At 40.8% G+C, this 23730-nt stretch overlaps 1 protein-coding gene across 1 annotated transcript in view; it reads left to right on the plus strand.

The window, feature by feature from the left end:
- Positions 1-23730, plus strand: part of RGS7BP (regulator of G protein signaling 7 binding protein) — a 124264-nt gene that overhangs the window by 69261 nt on the left and 31273 nt on the right. Inside the window, exon 3 of the mRNA XM_062212235.1 lies at positions 16643-16773. Coding sequence (XP_062068219.1) covers positions 16643-16773 — 131 coding nt within the window. The remainder of the gene's footprint in view (positions 1-16642; positions 16774-23730) is intronic.

Raw genomic sequence — 23730 nt, forward strand, 5'->3', positions numbered from 1 at the left:
CCGGGTTCTAGTCCCGGTCGGGGCACTGATCCTGTCCCGGTTGCCCCTCTTCCAGGCCAGCTCTCTGCTGTGGCCAGGGAGTGCAGTGGAGGATGGCCCAAGTGTTTGGGCTCTGCACCCCATGGGAGACCAGGATAAGCACCTGGCTCCTGCCATCGGAACAGCGCGGTGCGCCGGCCGCAGCGCGCCAGCCACGGCGGCCATTGGAGGGTGAACCAACGGCAAAGGAAGACCTTTCTCTCACTCTCTCTCTCTCTCTCACTGTCCACTCTGCCTGTCAAAAAAAAAAGAAAAAAAAAATTAAAAAAAAAAAAGAAAAAAAAAAAGAAAAAAAAAAGAAAAATGTCTGTTAAGGTCCTTGGCCCATCTCTTAAGTGGGTTGTTTGTTTTGATTCTGTGGTGTTTTTTGATCATTTTGTAGATTCTAGTTGTTAATCCTTTATCTGTTGTGTAATCCCTTCAAGATATTGGAACAGGCGAAGAATTCCTGGAGAAGACCCCAGAGGCACGGGTAATCAGAGATAAAATAAACAAATGGGATTACCTCAAATTGAAGAGTTTCTTACAGGGAAGGAAACAGTCAGGAAAGTGAAGAGGCAACGAACAGAATAGGAGACGTTATTCGCAAATTGCACAACAGATCCTGAGCATTTTCTCAAGTGTCTGTTGGCCATTTGGATTTCTTCTCTTGAAAAATGCCTTTTTACATGGAAAGCCAAGACACTCTGTCAAAAAAAAAAAAAAAAAAAAAAAAAAAAGGACCTAAATGAAAGATCTCTGTGAGTGAGATCCAAGTAGAAAGAACGGGCCATCAAAGAAAGAGGTACCTTTCTCTGAAGGGAAGAGAGAACTTCCACTTTGACTATGGCCTTGTCTAAATAAGATCGAAGTCAACAAACTCAAAAGGCTTCCATAGCCTTGGCAACTGATGACTAGAGCCTAGGGCAATTACTGACGCCACAAACAAGAGTGTCAAATTGTTAAGTCAACCACAGGAGTCACTGTGTACTTACTCCTCGTGTGGGATCTCTGTCCTTAATGTGTTGTTCAATGTGAATTAATACTATAACTAGTACTGAAACAGTATTTTACACTTTATGTTCTGTGTGAGTGCAAACTGATGAAATCTTTACTTAATATATACTAAATGGATCTTCTGTATATAAAGATAATTGAAAATGAATCTTGATGTGAATGGAATGGGAGAGGGAGCAGGAGATGGGAGGGGTGCGGGTGGAAGTTATGGGGTGGGGAAAGCCATTGTAATCCATAAACTGTACTTTGGAAATTTATATTTACTAAATAAAAGTTAAAAAAAAAAAGAAAAATGCCTTTTTATATCCTTTGCCCATTACTTAATACAATTGTTTTGCTGTTGTTGAATTTCTTGAGGTCTTTATAGATTCTGGATGTTAACCCTTTATCAGTTGCATAGTTTACAAATATTTTCTCCCATTCTGTCAGATGCCTTTTCACTTCTCAGCTTGATATAATCCCTTTTGTCAATTTTGGCTTTGATTGCCTATGCTTCTGGGATCTTTCCCATGAAGTTTTTTGCCCATGTCAATGTCTTCTAGAGTTTCCCCAATGTTCTCTAGTAATTTTATGGTGTCACATTGTAGATAGGTCTTTGATCCATTTGGGTGGATGTTTGTATAAGGAATGAGGTATGGGCCTACTTCCATATTTCTGCATGTGGAGATCCAGTTTCCCCAGCACCATTTGTAAAACAGACTGTCCTTGCTCTGGGGATTGATTTTAGCTTCTTTGTCAAAGATAAGTTGGTTGTAGAAGCATAAATTGATTTCTGAGGTTTCTGTTCTGTTCCACTGGTCTACATGTCTATTTTTGTGCCAGGATCAGGCTGTTTCAATTATAACTGCCCTGTAGTATGTCTTAAAATCTGGTATTGTGATGCCTCTGGCTTTTTGTTGTTTAAGATTATTTTAGCTAATTTAGGTCTCCTGTGTTTCCATATGAATTTGCAATTATTTTTTTCTAGATCTGAGAAGAATGTGGTTGGTATTTTGATTGGGATCACATTGAATCTGTAAATTGCTTTTGGTAGTATGGATATTTTGATGAAATGGTTGTGCCTGGGGATACAACACTGCGTTTTTAGTCCACAACACTACCCCCACTCTTAAAACGCTCCCACATAGCACCCTTGCCACTTGTCATGTTCTGCTTCAGTCCTCCTACAAACACGCAGTGGATGCAGAAGCACCATTGTGGAAGTAATTTTAGTCCTATTGAAGGCAAGTATACAGTTTCAAGGACCTTTGCTTTTTTTCTTTAATGTACTTCTTGGTTAAAGTGATAAACACTGAATTTTTGCTTCTTAGAACAACATTAGAAGGTTTGTTATTTTTTCAAATATGTGGCTTATTTCATATTTGGGCTGTTGATTTCAGCTCAAGAGCTTTTAAGACTTCTAAAGAATTCTTTTTCATTTTCGATTCACAATTCGTTAGAAGAGTACAGATTGTGAACTTTATATATACTCTGGATTTTTTTCAAAATCTCTAATTTTCTGTTTCATTTCAAAGAAAGTCTTTTAATCTAGGAAATTCTTCTCTACCAAAACTGATAGAATAAGTTGCTGCAAACTTACCTCCTACTGTGCGCTTGCTTGGTGAGCTCCCTTAGAGTTTAATATGAGGGGTCTTCAGAAAGTTCATGGCAAATATATATTATGAAAAAATTGCATGACTTCAAATTTTCTTTTGCACCAAAATGTTTTCAATCCATTTGTCTACAATTGTTTTAAATTTCCCTCAGGCTCCAAATCAGTACATGTCTTAAGTGCTGCAGGAGCCACACTGAGAATATGAATATGCAAAGTAGGCTGGGGGGGGGGGCGGTTTCCTACAGAAAACTTAGAGCCCCTGCTTCTTTACAAAGGCAATTGCTCCTCAGAACCAAGTTACCCCTGCCTTCCAGAAAGTAGGCCTAGAGCTGTAGATCACATAGCTGTGAGACAAAGAAAATCCAAATGGTTGTATGAATTCAAAAAGCAAAAGGTTGAACACTACAGGCCAAAAAAAAAATAATAATAATAAGTCTGTAGGCATCTTTGGCCCGCGTGCCAACAGTGTGCAATCTGCATCAAACTATTACAAGTAGAGAGGAAACTTGGACTGGCTGAATGCATTGATCCTTTTCCTTACATAATCGTCCTAGGGAGCTTTTTTGGTACTGAGCCTTATTTACTGTTATCCTCATTTTATAGATAAGAAAACCACAACACAGAGAGGTTAATTAGCAGAAAGGTTAAGCTAGTAGGTGGTACACTATGACGTGAAAAAGCAGATTCCAAAGATTCTCTCTTTCCATGTATATATTTTTTTCAAGTGTATGTGTATAAAAATACTTCAAAATGTTTGTAGAAAAGTAGATTTAAAAGGTAAGTTTCTGGCCGGCGCCGCAGCTCACTAGGCTAATCCTCCGCCTTGCGGCGCCGGCACACCGGGTTCTAGTCCCGGTCGGGGCACCGATCCTGTCCCGGTTGCCCCTCTTCCAGGCCAGCTCTCTGCTGTGGCCAGGGAGTGCAGTGGAGGATGGCCCAAGTGCTTGGGCCCTGCACCCCATGGGAGACCAGGAGAAGCACCTGGCTCCTGCCATCGGATCAGCGCGGTGCGCCAGCCGCAGCAGCGCTACCGCGGTGGCCATTGGAGGGTGAACCAACGGCAAAAGGAAGACCTTTCTCTCTATCTCTCTCTCTCACTGTCCACTCTGCCTGTCAAAAAAAAAAAAAAAAGATAAGTTTCTTTTGGTGCAAAAAAAATTTGAAATCCATATATAGTGGTTTTTTTTTTAAAAGATTTTATTAATTTATTTGAAAGCCAGCATTACAGAGAGAGAAGGAGAGATAGAGATCTTCCATGTGCTGGTTCACCCCCAAATGGCTGCAATGGCCAAGGCTGTGCATGGCCAATGCCAGGAACCAGGCGCTTCATCCAGGTCTCCCATATAGGTGCAGGGGCCCAGGAACTTAGGCCATCTTTTGCTGCTTTCCCACGCCATAGCAAAGAGTTGGATCAGGAGTGGAGCAGCTGGGATTCGAACCAGCACTCATATGGGATGCTGGCACTGCAGGCCAGGGCTTAACCCATTGTGCCACAGTGTTGGCCCTTAGTTTTTTTCATAATATGCATTTCCATGAACTTTTTGAAGTACTCTCATATATTTATGTAATTAAATTTTTTAAAGATTTTTATTTATTTATTTAAGAGGCAGAGTTACAGACAGTGAGAGGGAGAGACAGAGAGAAAGGTCTTCCTTCTGTTGGTTCACTCCCAGATGGCCGCAACGGCCAGAACTGCGCCAATCCGAAGCCAGGAGCTTCTTCCGGGTCTCCCACATGAGTGCAGGAGCCCAAGCACTTGAGCCATCTTCTACTGCTTTCCCAGGCCATAGCAGAGAGCTGGATTGGCAGAGGGGCAGCCGGGACTAGAACTGGCGCCCATATGCAATGCCGGTGCTGCAGGCAGAAGATTAACCTACTGCACCATGGTGCCAGCCCCTGTAATTACATTTTTTGTCCAGAAGAAAATATACCAACATGTTACCATGGTTACTTTCTGACATTAGTATAATCTTTTCCTCTTTCACTTACCTTCATAACATGTCTATTAACACATATTTATAAAGTCATTTTTAAAAAGGGCATGGGGTGTGGAGCTACCAGGAAAGTAACTGTTAAGAGCTGAAGTGGATCAGAAGAAAATAGAACCAGCATTATGACCCCTCTCGCCACGGTGTCATTGAGGACCCACCACGTCCCAGACAATCGGCTACGTGTCAGGAATTAGAGAGATTTATAAGACACACTTTCTTGCTTCAAGGAATTTATGGTCCAGTGAAGAAACTCACAGTAGAAGATGATATTTTCCACGTACACAGATACTGGCCTCTTGTTTGCATAAAGCATTTGCTTTTTTTGTAGAAAATAGCTCTTACATCTGCTTAGAAAGGCACATTTCTATGAAATGTCATCTTTTGACAGTTATGCAAAAAAAAAAAAGATGGAAATTATCATTGCATGCCAAAAGAAAGACATAATAACACCACAGAATCCTGCTTCGTGTCATATTTAAAGAACCCCTAATGTTGGGTAGGAGTCTGAAGCTGAAGACAGAGACTTCAAAATGCTAAAATAAAAAAGAAAGTTCTAGCTCTTCTCTAACATCATCATACAAGCAAAAGCATGAGCCAGAAAATCAGCATGCACATAGAAGCTATATCTGTTTGCTGTTGCTGTTTGTAATTGATAAACAATGTCATTTTTCTGCCCTCTTCCTAAATCTTCCCCCAAAGAACCTTTCTGTTTTCTCACCTCTCAAACCATCACTGGAGATATCTTTCATATGTAAGAGGAGGCCATTGGCACTGCTAATCACGATGAATTCAACAATTATTCTATAACTATACAGCTTATATGGCACAACTAATTATAAAATGTTGATCAACATTTTGTACTATTATAGTTAATATAATGAAAAAAAATTTTTAAATCTCTTGCATTAATTGAATGTAATAAATTTAGTCAGTTATCTGAGGCTGTTTTAAAGCTTCTCATTGTTTTTGGCAGGTTGGATAATATTTTTTGTTGTCTATAATATTTGTTGTTGTTTTTATTTTAAAATGCATTTATTTGAGAGACAGAATCCCATCTACGAGTTCACTCCCCAAACAGCCACCATGGCTGGGACTGGACCTGGCCAAAGCCCAAAGCCAGGAGCTTAATCCAGGCCTCCCACATGCGTAGAGGGAACTCAGTTGAGACTTCACTATTGCTTCCCCGGATCTGCATTAGCAGGAAGCCAGAGTCAGGAACTGGAGTCAACTATCAAATCCAGGCACTCTGATATGGGACATGGTATCTTAACCACTAGGCTAAACACTTGCTTTAAAACCTATAGCTTAATTGAAACAAGTATGTATTAGTCTTATTACATATTTAAGAATAAGGGCTAAATATGCTATTTAGGTAAACCAATGGCTTAATGTATTAGACCCTAAAATTCCAGTGCATAAAAGCAGGGATTAACTGCCTGCTTTGGATTCAACAAAAATTAATGAATTTTTTCCAGTATAACACACGAAAGTTGAATAATAATTGACCTTTGAAAACCATTAGTATGGGAAATGGAGGGACAATAAGCATCAGAGGTTAAAAATCTTGACATGAAATTAAAAATTATTTTGAAAAATAAAATGTGGAGGGGACAACGCTGTGGTGCAGTAGGTTAAGCCTGCTATCTATGACACTGGCATCCCATAGAGCAGTGTTGAATCAACTCGTGGCTGTTCTGATCCAGCTCCCTGCTAATGCATCAGGAAAGGCATAGAAGATGGCCCAAGTACTTGGGCTCCTGCTGCTTGTGTGAGAGACCAGGATGGAATTCCTGGTTCTTGGCTTCAGCCTGGCCCAGCCCCAGCTGCTGGAGACATTTGGAAAGCGAACCCTGGACAGAAGATCTCTATCTATACATAACTGCCTTTCAAATAAGTAAATAAGGGGCCAGCACTGTGGCATAGCACGTAAAGCCACCACCTGCAGTGCCGGCATCCCATATGGGTGCTGGTTCGTGTCCCAGCTGCTCCACTTCCAATCCAACTCTCTTCTGTGGCCTGGGAAAGCAGTAGAAGTTGGCCCAAGTGCTTGGATCCCTGCACCCACATGGGAGACCCAGAAGAAGCTCCTGGCCCCTGGCTTTGGATCGGCCCAGCTCCAGGCATTGCAGCCATTTAGGGAGTGAACCAGTGGATGGAAGACTTCTCTTTTTCTCTCTCTCTGCCTCTGTCTCGCTGTTAACTCTGCCTTTCAAATAAATAAATAAATTTTTTTTTAAAATGTAGAGGGGCCAGCGTTGTGGCATAATGGGTTAAGCCGCTGCCTGCAACACTGCCTGCATCACCAGTTTTTGTCCTGGCTGCTCTATTTCCAATCCAGCTCCCTGCCTACGTGCCTGGGGAAGCAATAGAAGATGGCCCAAGTTCTTGGGCCTCTGCAACCACATGGGAGACCCAGAAGAAGTTCTGGGGTTGGCCTTGCCCAGCCCCAGCATTGCAGCTATTGAGGGAGTGAACCAGCAGATAGAAGACCTCTCTCACTCTCTGTCTTTCCCTCTCTCTGTAACTCGGCCTTTCAAATAAATAAAATAAATCTTTAAAAAAATGTGGAAACATCCATATGTTTCTTTATGTATTTAAAAATTAATGATCCTAACTATACAAGATTTATATACAAATATATGCACGTGTGTATATGCATCTATTTGCATACATATATATGTATATGTATTTCTATATGGGACATTTTCATAATCACTCTATATGTGTGTGGTTATTTACATATATCATTTGAAATGTATACATTTATCTTTTACAATAAACTGATCTTAGCTATATTCAGAGAGAAGGGCTGTGTTCTAGCCACGCGATCCATGGTGCTGATTTTCATGCCAGCAGAGACTTGGGAATCCCAGATTCAAGAGCCTAGCAGTCACAGGCCTTTCTCTACCAGGCTGCCAGAATCACAAGGCCTGGGAAGACCAGGGTCCAATGAGATCCTACATGGAGAAATTATGACCTGATTCCCAGTCAATGACTGGAAGGAGGAAAACGTTAAGGGACTCAGAGGGGAAAATGAAGAGGCCAAGGAAGTCTCCAGGCAAACAGGGATGGGAGGGTGGGAGAAGAGTCCAAGACAGAACAGAAGAGATTTTCTTTTGCAGACTGAAGAAATGTTGCCTTGTAAATGTTAGTCTTCTCCTGCCTAACAAGCGTGAATTTTAGGAATGAAGAACAAGTCACAATGTGCGTCCCATTAATTCCTTTGACCTCCAAGGCACTAAGAAATGCCCAGAGGACCCTTCAAATCGCCACGGATTTCACCACCCATTCCCAACGCTCGACAGTATCGCATTAATATTTAAGATAAATAAAAGATGACTTGCAATTCAATAGTAATATTTTAGTCTTATTTTGTTATAGAATCATAATGCAGGAAAACATAGCAATTGATTTTTTTTAAGTGTTTAAATCTAGTTTCTACTTTGGACATGGAATAAAAACAATGAATCAGGTGCTTGGCAATGCTACCCATTACTTCTCAAATCTCCCAGCTGGGTCAGCAGGGATTGGCCAAGGGCAAACAGAAAGCAACAGGGAGATGGAGACCCTAATATGCCCAAGATCATCAAAGGTCCCGCCCCTGAGAGCTCCCCAGCTGTACATAAATGTACTCAAAGTAGCCACCAAAAGATAATTCAGTTGCACTTCAGGTTTCATTTTGCCTTTAAAAGTCAAGTTTCATTTCCTACTGAACCCACATAGCTCCAGGGCAGAGTTTGATACTGACTGCTGTTCAGTGACAGGAAGTCGCCGAGCCAGCCATATGTTCCCATAAACCGACATGCTGTGAAGCGAGGGGAATTACTGCAATCACTTCTTCAAAGGTTCTCGGGGGAACCAAACTTGATGAGACTCTCTGTGAAGAAAATATAGGGGTTTCCACCTGCAGCCGGAAGATTATGAAAAAAATGGAGACCAGAAGGGGACTCAACTGTTACATGGATGGAAACCTTAGAGAAAAAAAAAACAAAAAAGATCTGGTTTCTGTTCTCCAGGTTAACTAGGCTTTTCTGTTAATGCCAATACTTATTTTGGTATCAAATAGTGTCGGTGCTTAGGAGGTACCTGGCAGCTGTTCTGTGTTTATGAACTTGCATAGACTCTGATTACCTTGGAGAATTTGAAACCTACAGCAGTGACTGAGTCCACACACCAAAACATGTGTGCCCGCTGTGCCCCACTCCACCCTGAGAAATCCCCTTCGCTGGAACCCCAGGAACGCTGGGCTCTGACGCTGGTGCAGAATTAGGGTATATCCCTGTAAGTGGGATCCCCCTGAGAGGACCCAGTGTGGGTATTGGAAAAGCTCCCCTGGTGCTCACTGTCCTGGGGTAAGTCACCCGATTGCTTTCTTCCCTAGCTATTTGCTCTGAGAAATCAAACAAACGATGCCACCCCTTTCCCTCATCTCATTTGGCTTAATAGCCAACAGCAGAATTGATTTCAGAGACCTTGGGTACTTCCTGTGACAGGAGCTCTGCTTTCCCTCTCTGCTAGCTGACAAAGGCCAAGCGTTTATCCATCATCACTAAAATCCATGAAATGCTGAGTGGGTGTCAATGGGGTCACACCTTCTTTACTCAGCCTAACGGCATGTTTGAGCAAATTCCAAACTGTTAGAAATAAAGATTACTGTAGAATCGCAGATAATTTTGGTAACTAAAGAGTATATGGGGGGCCGGCACCGTGGCTTAACAGGCTAATCCTCTGCCTTGCAGCGCCAGCACACCAGGTTCTAGTCCCGGTCCGGGCGCCGGATTCTGTCCCTGTTGCTCCTCTTCCAGTCCAGCTCTCTGCTGTGGTCCGGGAGTGCAGTGGAGGATTGCCCAAGTCCTTGGGCCCTGCACCTGCATGGGAGACCAGGAAGAAGCACCTGGCTCCTGACTTCAGATCAGCGCAGCGCGATGGCTGTAGCGGCCACTTGTGGGGTGAACCAACAAAAAAGGAAGACCTTTCTCTCTGTCTCTCTCATTGTCCACTCTGCCTGTCAAAAAAAAAAAAAAAGAGTATATGGAAGCATACGGCCAAGTAAAGACAATTTTGATATACTAAAATGGACTACAGCAAATTTCTTGCTTTCCTTCATTTGTTTTAATTTGTTGCTATTTTCCCACACATGATCTCATTTGATCTGATAGCTCATAAGGTTGTTATCCCTGTGTCACAGCTGAGAAACTCAGTCTCCCAGTTGAGGTGCTTCCCTAAGATTACAATTCTAAGTGATGAAGCCTGCGTGTAAATCTAACTTTTCTGACTCCAGAACTCATTATCTTTCCATTATGTCTTGCTGCATAAATCATTACATTAGGGACAGGCTATCAAACAACAAACATTTTGCTGACTTAAAACGCCATTAGCAGCAGCACAGACCACCACAGTCTGGCAGCTCAGCCAAAGAGCAGACAGATGTGGAGCCAAGACATTTCATAACCCCAGTCCCCAGTGTGCTAACTCCTGATCCTGACCTTACCAGCCATAAAGCTGTCCAGTTGTTTTGTGCAATTTATGTTACATCATTATCCGGGGAAATGTAGATCCTCAGCCATCAAGTAAATTCCTACTATCTAGGTTCTATAACTAACATTTTATTATGCTTGTTTTATTACATCTCTACCTGTCTATATCTCTGTGTTCAACAATTCATGTTATTTTTTTGAAGTCACAGACATCAGTAAATTTTACCCCTAAGAAATTTAGCATGCATATCAATAACTACAGTATTTGTTGATGATCTTTAAGTAAAATTTGCATATAAGCACATGCACAAATCTTAAGTGTTCCATTCAAAAATTTTGCCAAATTATACACCCATATAACTTTAACCTCTATTTTTTTTAAATTTTTAATTTATTTTTTGACAGGCGGAGTTAGACAGTGAGAGAGAGAGAGACAGAGAGAAAGGTCTTCCTTCCGTTGGTTCACCCCCCAAATGGCTGCTACAGCTGGCGCTGCGCCAACCCGAAGCCAGGAGCCAGGTGCTTCTCCTGGTCTCCCATGCGGGCGCAGGGCCCAAGGACATGGGCCATCCTCCACTGTCCTCCCGGGCCACAGCAGACAGCTGGACTGGAAGAGGAGCAACTGGGACTAGAACCTGGGGTGCCAGTGCCGCAGGCAGAGGATTAGCTAGTGAGCCACGGCGCCGGCAACTTTAACCTCTTTCTAGCTATTACTGTGCCCCTAACTTCAGAATGTTCCTTCATACTGTTTCTCAGTTTCCCACTGTTGTTTTTATTTATTTATTTATTTTTATTTTTTTAACAGGCAGAGCAGACAGTGAGAGAGACAGAGAGAAAGGTCTTCCTTTGCCGTTGGTTCACCCTCCAATGGCCACCGCTGCAGATGGCGCACCACACTGATCCGAAGCCAGGAGCCAGGTCTCCCATGGGGTGCAGGGCCCAAGCACTTGGGCCATCCTCCACTGTACTCCCTGACCACAGCAGAGAGCTGGCCTGGAAGAGGGGCAACCAGGACAGAATCCAGCGCCCCAACGGGTACTAGAACCCGGTATGCCGGTGCCGCAGGCGGAGGATTAGCCTGTTGAGCCGCAGCGCTGGCCCCCACTGTTGTTTTAATACTTTTCACCATCAAATAATTTCATCTGTTCTAGAATTTCATGTTACTACATGAAGCAGTTAGAATTTCATGTTAATTGAGTCTTACAGTACTTACTCTTTTGTGTAAGGATTTTCTCATTCAAGATAACACTTTTGTGATTTATCCAACTTGTTTTGAATATAAGGAGTTTTCTCCTTTTGGTTATTGAGAACTATTCCATTGTAAGAATGATAATTTACTTTCCTCTTGACAAACACCTGGACTGTTTCCAGTTCTTAATGAAAATATTTTCATTTCTCTTAGGCAAATACTAGAAATGGAATTGCTCTGTCAGAGGATAGGTATATGGTTTATACACACACATATATAGGGAGTTGTGCTACTTTAACTCCCGTCAACAATGTATGAGAATTTCTATTGCTGCACATCACCAACATTTGACATCATCTTTTTTATTCAGGCTGACAGGTGCTCACAGTTTTGAAATACAAAATAAGAATATTCTCAATACACAGTTTCCATTATCAATAGGTGACTTAGGCTGTGTTTGCATTCATGTCCTATTAGAAGAGCAGTTTGGTTTTCTTAAACTATGATTAAGTCATGAAATCATGATTCTTATCCTAAAGCATTGATTGAAAGCACATTTGTAGTTATTTTTGATGTTTTTGGATTTACCTTGAACTCTAAATCACTGAAATTTTGTTGAATTTTTAAGAGTTTTTAAATACTGAAACTTTTAAATTAATCAAAATAATGAGTTTAGCTCTTGACTTATGTTCATTGGGGAAAAAAAATCACTGCCAACTACTAACGCATAAAATTCCTTTGACTAAATTAAATGAACATCACCTCAAGGGTGACTCTCAGAGATTAAACTTTGATTAATAAGAGTGAATTATTTTAGACCAAGCGTAAGAAATATGCAGTAAAGTTGCCCCCAGGTTAAGTTGCTCTCAGTTCCTGGAGGAAGTCCATAGGTCTCATTTTATTATAATGCGAATATCCTGAGGATATTTCTTTTTTTTTTTATTAAACTTTTATTTAATGAATATAAATTTCCAAAGTATAGCTTATGGGTTACAATGGCTTCCCCCCTCCCATAGCTTCCCTCCCGCCCGCAACCCTCCCCTTTCCCGCTCCCTTTCCCCTTCCATTCATGTAAAGATTCATTTTCAATTCTCTTTGTATACAGAAGATCAGTTTAGTATATATTAGGTAAAGATTTCAACATTTTGCCCATATAGCAACATCAAGTGAAAAAACTACCATTGGATTACTAATTATAGCATTAAATAGCAATGTACAGCACATTAAAGACAGAGATCCTACATAATTTTTTTTTCAAATTAATTAATTTTCTATGCCATTTCCATTTTAACATCAGGTTTTTTTTTTTTCATTTCCAATTCTCTTTATATACAGAAGATCACTTCAGTATATAATTAGAAAAGACCTCATCAGTCTGTGCCCACACAGAAACGCAAAGTATAAAAATACTGTTTCAGTACCAGTCATAGCATCACTTGGCTTTAGATGACACATTAGGGACAGATCCCACATGGGGTGTAAGTACACAGTGACTCCTGTTGCTGACTTAACAATTTGACACTCCTGTTCATGGCGTCAGTAATCTCCCTAGGCTCTAGTCATGAGTTGCCAGGGCTATGGAAGCCTTTAGAGTTCGCTGACTTTGATCTTATTCCGATAGGGTCATAGTCAAAGTGGAGGTTCTCTCCTCCCTTCGGAGAAGGGTACCTCCTTCTTTGATGGCCCCGTTCTTTCCACTGGGATCTCACTCACAGAGATCATTCATTTAGGTCTTTTTTTTTTTTTTCCATGATATCTTGGCTTTCCATGCCTGCTATACTCTCATGGCTCTTCAGCCAGATCTGAATGCCTTGAGGGCTGATTCTGAGGCCAGAGTGTTGTTTAGGACATCTGCCATCCTATGAGTCTGCTGTGTATCCCACTTCCCATGTTGGATCTTTCTCTCCCTTTTTGATTCTATCAGTTAGTATTAGCAGATACTTGTCTTGTTTGTGTGATCTCTTTGACTCTTAGACCTATCAGAGCTATCAATTGTGAGCTGAAATTGATCACTTGGACTAGTGCAATGGCATTGGTACATGCCATCTTGATGGAATTGTGTTGGAATCCCCTGGCACATTTCTAACTCCACCATTTGCGTCCAGTCTGATTGAGCATGTTCCAAATTGTTCATCTCCTCCCTCTCTTTTTCCACTCTTAGATTTAACAGGGATCACTTTTCAGTTAAAATTTAAACACCTAAGAATAATTGTGTGTTAATTACTGAGTTCAACCAATAGTACTAGAACAACAACAACAACAACAAATACTAAAAAGGATAAAGTATTACATTGTACATCTAAAGTCAGGACAGGAGCTGATCAGTTCATTGTTGCTTATAGTGTCCATTTCACTTAACAGGTTTCCCCTTTGGCGCTCAGTTGTCAATTGCTGTTTTCTTGGCCTTCCCCCCATTCTCCATACTCTCTTTCTCATTTGTTATGAAAATAATCTAAATGCACTTTGTGTTTCTCAAAAAGGTATCCCAGGCCATTGCTTACAACATCAGACATATAACCCACTTGACTACTTGTCTTTTAATGAACTTGCAGTAAACGGTACTAGTAACACATCTCAAGCAGGAGAAATAAGTTGTATGAGCCCTGAGGTTGATGGAACCTCCATGAAACACTATCATAAAAGACACTTCAGCTTTTCCACTGCTCTTTAACTAGTTCCTTTCTTCTCTAGATGTCAATCTCCCTAGGTATTAAAAGATAACATATGACTGTGAGTGTGAATTTTTTAGCCAGAAAATGCACCTGTAGCATTAATTTTTATTAAGCAGATGGTATTTCTGGTGACACCTATTCAGTTTCTTCCCATGACATTTATGAGGATGCAGTCAGTTCCACAATTTCCAGAATCTACGTGGGTTACAAAGGCATTAGGGAGATGGCACCCACCAAACACTTTAAATTGAGTATTTTAATCTCTGTTCTAACGTGTCATTTTTTCACAAACATTTAATATATTGCATTATATATAACTGTAAAACAAAGTTTTACAAACTGTAAAACAAAATATACTGGCCCTTAAGATATGGTAATATGGTAGTCATTTGTTTAAATTACATAAAATGTCAACTATATATGGAGCTTGCACATTTTTGAAACTAAGCCACCAGGCACATATTTTGTACTCTGAAAATAAGAATACTTCACAGCTTGGAATGATATTGTACTGGCTAATTATCCCACTCAGAAAGTGTACAATACATGCAACAGATTATACAGGGTTTTGTTGTTTTAATTTCCATGTGACCCAACCAAAGCCAATGTTATACAGAAATGAATATAGGCAGCTGCAACTGGGATGGTGAAAAGCACAGGAAAGACCTGCCTGCTTTAAGATATTTTCCCTGTAGCCTGTCTTTGTAATAAAACATTACCTTCAGATTTTCCTCTAAAAAAAATATTTGGCAAATAATACACCAGGATCACCTTTTAGTACATGTACTGCTAATTCCTACTGTCTGTTCAGAACGTAGCTGGACCAAAAGGGAATGGACCACAATCAGAGTCATCTCAAAAGGCTGGAAATGACATGAAATAATCAAAGGGAGGGTGTGTGTTGGGAGGTGAGGGGGTAGGTGGTGTATAGAGCAGCCTTCTGTCACTCTAACAATAATACGTAAACCAAGCTACTTACATGGGAAGGAGTTTTGTTTTTGCTCACCATTTTGGGAACTTCACAGATGAGCCCCAGAGAGCTGATGGTGGAGTTTGCAGAGGAAGGATCACAACACAAGCCAAAAAACCGAAGAGAAAAGCGAGGTTCAAATGTGCTTTTAGACCCAACCAGCTAGGGCGAACTATCTTTCAAGGGCACTCCGAGCCCCCACCCCGTGACCTCGGGACCTCCCGCTCCACCCACCTCCTGAAGACCATAATGAGATCGGGTCTCCACCCTCCCAGCACCACCAACTCATGACCCTGGCTTTAAAACCCTCCATGAATTGGGAAGCCAAATCACGTTGAAACTATAGCAGGTGCGGGGTGAGTGTGGCGACTCTGGGTGGCTGGAGAAAAGCTTGGAGATTGAAAGCACCTGTGAGAGGAAGGCAGCCAGAAAACCTGAGATTTTCACTGAGGGTACATTGGCTTCCAGTGTTGACCTAGGGCTGGACCCAGAAGACACAAATGAAAAAGGAATGTGGTCATTTCATCTACAGATAAAGCCACATTTTGCCCAAAATTTCTTCTGAGACACTTTATTCCCACACAGGAAAGACATAGGATGACGGTGCAGGCATCACTCATACTGAGGCATAGAATGCTGCATTTTCATGAATTATATAAGCCATATGGTTAGGTAAACTCCTGCTCATCTACTAAATCAGTACAGAAAATGAAAACTAATTATCGTCGGAAAGTACTGCGTATATACAAACTCCTTTTGCTGAGACTCCAGAGCTTAAAACCAAAGTCGCCATTTTTTGTGGCATTTTTACTGATTGGAGATAGAAATAGAGATAGCACTCATTTTTAGAGTTTCTTTCCTTTCTCATCTATCAATACACTTTATCTCTTTCATTTAGTTTACTTTATTTGGCACACACTATTTTAGCTGCATATAAAATAAAGAGCATTATTTTATAGATAATCACTCTCTTAATCAAAAATGATCATTCCATGTTTTGTCATTTTCACATGTAAACATGTTTATCATGCTGAATAGAGGAAGATTCAAGGACTTTAGAATAAATTTTCGAGCACAAATTCGATGTCCATTTAGCTTTCGATTGTCAGGCACAATTAGAATTTTATTACTTTTCTCTTTCATAAAATGTTCTGTTTATTTTTCAGCAAAAACATTTGGCCTTTCATAAATTAGTCATACCGAACAATAAGGAATATTCTTTGGACTGAGACAAAAAAAAAAAAAAACCTTGATAAAAATAATTTGTAAATTGTCTCTCTAGTCACATAATGCTAGGGCCCCAATATTAAGGAGCTATCATAACTGGCAATGGGATCACTCTTGTTAGTTTCTCTAAAAACAAGGATTTTTAATCTCTTTCTGCAACCTAGGAGATTCTTATGGCTTAAATACATTTTGGAAATTTGTTCCAACAGCTAAATTGAAAATGTCTGGTATTTGCAATTACTTAAAACGTTGATGATTTTAAGCTCCCAGCAGAAGCCTGCTGCTTAAGGAAGAAAACAGTTTGTCAGAAAGACACTTATGTAAGAACTGTCACCCTGGCCATTGGCGTGGTGGCAGGAAGTCCTCTATTTTAGTCTCAGGGTTCGAAGGGATCTGTGCTGAGTGCGTCCCTCTCTCGGAGCTGAGACAAATGGGAGATGAGTGAAATCTTGAGAACATTCAGAGCTTCTCTTTCATTCTCTTGCAGCCCGGAAGATGGTGAGATCCACCCTGAAATCTGTCGACTCTACATCCAGCTGCAGTGCTGCTTGGAAATGTACACAACAGAGATGCTCAAGTCTATTTGTCTGTTGGGGTCTCTTCAGTTTCATCGGAAAGGTACCCACCTGTAGTGCATCACAAGAAGCACAGAGGGGTGATCACCAACAGCTAATCTTCTGCAAAGTGCCCACAATGGGAATGGATTGACATATCCAGGATATGGCTGCTATGTGATCCAACGAGCAGCTTGTATCAGTATACCTAAGTGCAGAACACTAATCATTTTGAACAGAAATTGTGGTAGAAACAGTTTTCACATTATTTTATCACTTGTGAACATGATTTTCATGAGAACAGCATAAGTCACAAGTATGTATAATGATCTTACCAGCATAGTAAATGCTACCCAATAGTGCCACTATTTCCCTAAATGAATTAAGTTGCAAGAAGACAGATTACATATCGTGTCCCAAAGATTTAAAAACAGGGGGAACTCAACAAATAATGGGGGAGCATTTTAGTGATAGACAGATCTCATTTCCTGGTTTAAACCATAAAGGGAATACATTGGCTCAAATGACTGTACCCTCCAGTGGTGGCTGTGCCTTCAGCTTGCATTGATCAGATTTCTGACTCCCATTTGAGTGATGCTCTGCCTTCTGGGGGTTGGCTTTATCCTCAAGTTGGCTTCCCCTACATTGTCAAATGGATTGCCACAGTTCCGGTCATCACATCTGCACACCACCTGATCCATAAAGAGATAAAACTCCCAACCAAAGAGTAAAAGACCCAAGCTTCATTCTGAGTGGAGCGGGACTATTCCTGAACCAATTGCTGCAGATGGAATAGAATTCCACTGACTGGTATAAACAATGAAATTCCATCCCTGGGGCCAGGGGTAAAGTCAACCCCACCCAAGCAGTGGCTGTAATAGGATGAGAGAGGATGGGAAAGGATGGACTCTGAGGAGAAGGCTGGAAGATTCTGTTACTGGAAACTTCAACCTGTATTTTCTTTATTAACTAATTGAACATAATTCATTGGGAACCTCCTGAATACAAACTTTTTGTGCTTGAGCTCAGGAGAATAGGGGAGTGTATAGAAGGTAATTCTATGCTTTTTTAAAGCTTTATTTATTTATTTGAAAGAATTGCAGGGAAAGGGAGAGAGACAGACAGAAAGAGAGAGAAAGATCTATCCACTGGTTCACTCTCCAAACAGCTGCAACAAGCTGAGATGGGCCAGGCCAAAGCCAGAAGCCAGGAGCCTCATGTGAGTCTCCCACAGGCTCAAGCACATGGGCCATCTTCCACCACCATCCAGGCTGCATTAGCAGGGAGCTGAATGGAAAGTGGAGCAGCTGGGATTCAAACTGGCCCCCATATGGAATGCCGGAGCTGCAGAGAGCGGCTTTACCCACTGAGCCACAGTGCTGGCCCCCAGAAGGTAATTCTTGAATGCAGATATATAAAAAGTCAGTGAATCCAGGAATAGTCAGGGAAAATCTTAGGGTTCTAATGCTAGAGTACAGTTAGGGAGGGGAAAAAGAAGGATGTGTCATGGAAACAAGCAGCTAAAATAAAGATTTGAAAGCAAATGAAACATTGCAATCTAGGAGAACTACATAACATAATAAAGTAGCTGGGAAAAAAAAAACAAATTTTGTGTACCCGTCTATGTATGCACACAGCAAGATGAAAAACAAGATTGTGCTATGTTGTTCCAGAGACAGAACATTTTGTTTATATATGAATAATATTTCTTTTACATGTTTTTCTTCTAAAGGCTGATCTTTCAATGGTTCCCATCTTTACTTCTGTTTTTAATACAAGACAGTAGGTTTGGAGAGATTGGCTCCTGACACTCCTAAATGCCTAATCAGAAAACCAGGACCCACACTTCACACACGTGTCACTGACACGATGCTTTTACTTGTCCTCTGTCTCTCTCTCTCTCTCCCTCCCACACACACATGCATACATTCACATAGGAACACACGTGTAGTCTTTTTCATTCATCTTAAAGAGTACACCGAGTACGGGGTGGTTGATTTCCCGGGTCAGCATTGGCTACACGTGCAGAAAGTCCTGCCCTTGTGGCTGAGGGACTCTTCCTCATTAGTAACACACCCTTAGCGTGAAGTGGCCTCCACTCCCACTCCGGCTTTCCCACCTCGTCTCCTTCTGCCATCCATTGCTACTTTTTGTCTTTCCACAAGTGGCTTTTGAAAGGAAAGCTCTTCTCTGCTAGCTGCCTATTTCAAAGTAAAAGGGATTCCATCATCCAGATTGCTTCCCGGTTGTATCTAGCCCTGAGTACACAAATAAAAAGCATGTCATTCCTTAACTGATTGGCTCATTTAGACTTCACTGCCTCCTGTCTTCATTGCCAGTCTCTGTTCTTCTGTCTTTCCTGCTGCTGCTTCTAGGAGTAAATTACACAAACCCCGCCCCCTGCTGTAGTGCCTGAACTTCTATGTACAGCTCTTAAAAAGAAAATACTTGATAGCATTTTCATTTCTTCCCCCCAGTGGTGATTAAGCCTCCACTTGGCTTTCTGTCTTATTCTTCTAACATTATTATTACTTAAATGTGCTATCTATAGAAAAGCTGCTTCAAAATTCTCCAGGATGCTGGATGAACACACAGACTCCTGGATTCTGTCCAAGGGTGTACAGACACTGCGGGGACCTCGCAGGTGACTCTGAAGCACCGTGAGGATTGAGAACTCCTGCTCCACCCTTTGAAACAAAAAAATAACTAAATCACAAGCCACTCCCCCACACATGAATTTATAAAACTTCCAAGTGCTTACCGTGCCATTGTCGTTTGCTACTCTCTGCTCCCTTAAGTGTGTGCTTCCAACATCACTTTATGTTTTCTTCTTTCTCCCCCATGCTCATGAAGAACAAATGCAAACGTGGTAGGTGGCCCTGGTGAGTGCAGTGTGTAATGGTGCAAGCAGTGTGTTTTCTCCATGAACCCTTGATATCACCATTGAAATAAGCAGTGCCCCTCAAAGTGCAGTCCTGGAACTACCAGCCTAAGCATCCAAGTCACCTGTTAGAAATGCAATTCTTGGTCCTCACCCTATACCTACTGAATCACAAGCTCCTCCAAAGCTACTTCTTTTACTGCAGCAAAAAGTTTGTAGAAGAATTCATTGGGACATTTCTTCAGCTGACTTTATTTGTAACCTTTTGATCGCCACCTATAATCAGCAAACTTTCTTTCTTTACATTTTTGGGGAGTGTGTGCAGTGAGCATCTCTTGTTTCCAGAATGCACATCCAGGAGCTAGCTGTACTGTGGATTATTGGATTATTACCATTGTTCTGGCACCAGCAGGGTTAAGGAAATGAGGAAGGGGAGACCTGTTTTTTTTAATGATATATTTATTTTATTTGTGAGTCAGAGTTACAGACAGAGAGAAGGAGAGAAAGAGAGAGAGAGTGAGAGTGAGAGAGAGAGAGAGAGAGAGAGAGAGAGAGAGGAGATATCTTCCATCCACTAGTTCACTCCCCAAATGACCACAATGGCCAGAGCTAGGCCAATACGAAGCCAGGAGCCAGGAGCTTCTTCTGGGACTCCCAAATGGGTACAGGGGTCGAAGCACTTGGGCCATCTTCCACGGCTTTCCCAGGCCATTAGCAGAGAGCTGGATTGGAAGTGGAGCAGCCAAAACTCGAACCAGCACCCAGATGGGATGCTGGTGCTGCAGGTACTGGCTTAACCTACAACACCACAGCACCAGCCCCCCTGAGAAAACCTGTTTATTGGTGAGAAATTCTCAATTAATGTAGATGTGAAGAAAATAGTAATATGTAGGGTTATAAAACTGTAAGTCACTAGCAGTGGGTACCCAGGAAATGTCATTAAACAAGAGAAAGTACTGTAAAACACATGCATGAAAATACACACTTAAATTTCCTGAGAATTTCTGGAATGCCAAATAAACACTAGCTCTTGGTGAAGGGATGGTTCCACTAAACAAATCATTTTTAGTTTTCCAGTTCTACCTATAATTATATATGCCCTTTCTATTTCTTTCTTCCTCCCATTAATTTCTTCATTGCACCTAAGGGATTAACTCTATAATATTATTATTTTGGATTCCTGGCTTGTCTGGACTGTGTACTAACTCATTCTCATCTTCAGAATAGCAGAAAATGTCAGCTAGTATTACCAGTTTTTCTTCTTTTTTTGATACCATGAGAAATTGTGGAGTAAATAATCTGTCTATACCCAAAAATGTATTCAGAATCTGTGGCTGACTCCCTGGGAGGCCCAGATTGAGAACAATAGGAATACATGGCTACACTGACCTTGAACTGCCAGAAATGAGTTAAGGAAGAAACAGGTCCACAAACCATTTCAAGAGAGTATTAAACTTTAAAGAAAAAGTTGGGCACATTTAGAAATGTAACATGTGTCTTGCATTTAGAGTTTGGAGTCCCTACTCATAAAAATAGTCAGAGAGTAACAGCAATCCTTAGGAACTGTAATAAATTGTTGGAATGAAAGGCAACCAGATGCCTTGCATTCATGACAATCAGAAATAGGGAAGGGATAAGGAAGAAGGCATTGAGACAAGATGTGACTAAGGAGAAATATCTGTAGACCCTAAACGAGCAATGAAGTAAGGACTGAATGTGAAAGACTGAAAATTTTAGTCAAGGTATAAGAGGCAGAGAGGAGCATGAATGAAGAAATCTGTTGTCTTCTTTTGTCAGAAATGACACGTATGTGTGTATGTGTGTGTGTGTATAATTTAAATGTACTTATTAATAAGGGTACTGCAAACTTTCAGGGAAAGTGTAATTAAAAGAAAATTTATTTTTGTGCGAAAGTTTTTTGAAATTCATTTTTCTCATGAATGTTTTGAAGACCCTTGTTTGCATGGATTTCAAAAACTTGTTGTGCCAAAATAAACTACTTGAAGTACTCTGGTATATTTATATATCTGCATAGTTTAGCAGAAAGGACCAGTTATCCCCTAGAAAGAAGTCTTTCTACCAAGATTTAAGATTCTGGCTAAATTACTTCACAAGATAATGTGTAATTTATCCAAAGAGTGGCATGTCTTGTGTGGCCTCAGGCTAGGGAATAAGCCTGTCTAGATGACCTTATTTAAATTCCCTCTTTGAAGAAACCAAATAGTCCCCAGAGTCTTGGGAAAATGGTGACTCTCATTTGAATCCGTAACCCTCAAAACCTCTTTCTGCTCGGAATTTCTGTTTGGTTTGTTTCTTTGAACGCTATAATAAGAGCTGGTATTTTAATAACCTTTAGGTAAGCTAATTTCTCTTCCTTCTTGCATGAGTTAAAGGTTAGCCCCCCCCCCCCCCCCCCCCATCTTTTCTAGCATTCCTTTTCCATCAAGGAAAGGAAAGAGATTGTGATTGAGAGATTAATATGGCTCTAAATAAGACCTGGCTCATTTTTCATTAGGATTAGACACTAAGATTTTTTCACAGTTATCTGTGCATTTATTTTGATGCCTGTCTACCCCCATGGCTGTCACCAGCAGTCCCTGTAGTATTGTATATCTCAGTTAGTTTCACCATTGTATTGAGTGGTTATGACATGACTTTGGAGAGGAAGGACACCCAGGGTCACCGCAAGGGTAATAATATTGTTCCTTTCTGGGAAAATAAGTCTCAAGTAATTGTAAAACTCTTGCAGTGAGCTTGAATTTAGTAATGAAGGTGGACCTTCTCTCCAAATTAATCAAAGTCTCAATCTCGGGCCTTAACACTCGCTTCTGTGGGTCTTCATGCTTGTCCCATGCACCATCTGCTGAATTGTTACTCTCCCTTAGTCTGAATGGTCCAACCCACTTAGAAATCTTTTATACTTTTTAACATGATGCTATTACCAAAGAAATGAAGAAAAACATCACTAAAGGGATTCTCTTTTTTTCATGCCCAATAAAATTAAATTACAGTGTTGTGAGGTAAAATCCACGTTTAATAAAGGCTATTGGGTTATATCAGGTAGAGAGTGGTTATGAAAAACCGTGTTTGTATAAGAAGATGACAGATGGGAATATTTTAGTCATTTTGTAGTTTCATATTCTAACAGTTTGTGTTGTAGATTGGAGCATTACTTGACAAAGTCTAATTTCTATGTTTATATAGAAAAATGGTTGCTCTCCATTTTTCACAGTTAGGTAGACAGGAAATCTTTTCCCATTACTGAGTCCATGTATCACTTAGACCATTAATGCCTGTTTCCTGCCACTGCACAAGGTGAGATTGCCAGTTTCGTTCACTTTGTCAGTAGAAAGTGGAGCTGTCTTTCTACGGGAATTGGATGACCCTACTGTTTTGACCAAGCTTTCCTCTCACATTTTCTCTCCCCCATTCAATTAGTTAGATGACAGAACTCTCCAGTTCAGCTCTCTTTAACATAGGAACTTGCTCTTTCCATTTGTTCTCCTCCCTCTGGCTCAGGCAGTGGTACCCTCTGACTCTGCTTGCCTCTGCCAGAGCTCATGACAAAATTATCCACCAGTCCTTGGAGGGCGTGCTGTCCCCCCTTCCTTCCCATAAAATAGGATGGGTTCTTCCTCTGAAATGTGCCACTATGATAAATACAGAGATAAAAAGATGTAGAGGAAGTGTGATCACAAATGGTAGATGATAGAGAAATGGTCTAAGTAAATTAAAAAATCTTAATTCAAAATCTACTGGGAGCTGAGAGCTCAGGATGCTATAGTGAGAAATTAATGAACTGATATCCAACAAAATGCAGGATGAACTCAAGATGAAGAATAGGATATGAGCAGCAAAGATTCCAGTGTGTTCTGCCCATGTTAATAAATGTAAAGGAAATGACCTATACCAATAAAAGAAACAAATAACATAAAGACAGAAATAGAATGTAGCTACAAGTAAAGATCTTATTTTCCAATTCTGTGAGGCAATTAATACTAAAATAGAACAGTAGGATAGCAGAAATAAAGGAGAATAAATCTTAAAATAGACGATGATTCAAATTCTGGGTGGAAACATGCAGTTGCTCTTTGAACAAATATCTGTTGAGCACTTAGCAATATGTAAGACACTGTTGTA

The sequence above is a fragment of the Lepus europaeus genome, chromosome 15 (genome assembly GCF_033115175.1).
Source record: "Lepus europaeus isolate LE1 chromosome 15, mLepTim1.pri, whole genome shotgun sequence".
Classification (NCBI taxonomy): domain Eukaryota; kingdom Metazoa; phylum Chordata; class Mammalia; order Lagomorpha; family Leporidae; genus Lepus; species Lepus europaeus.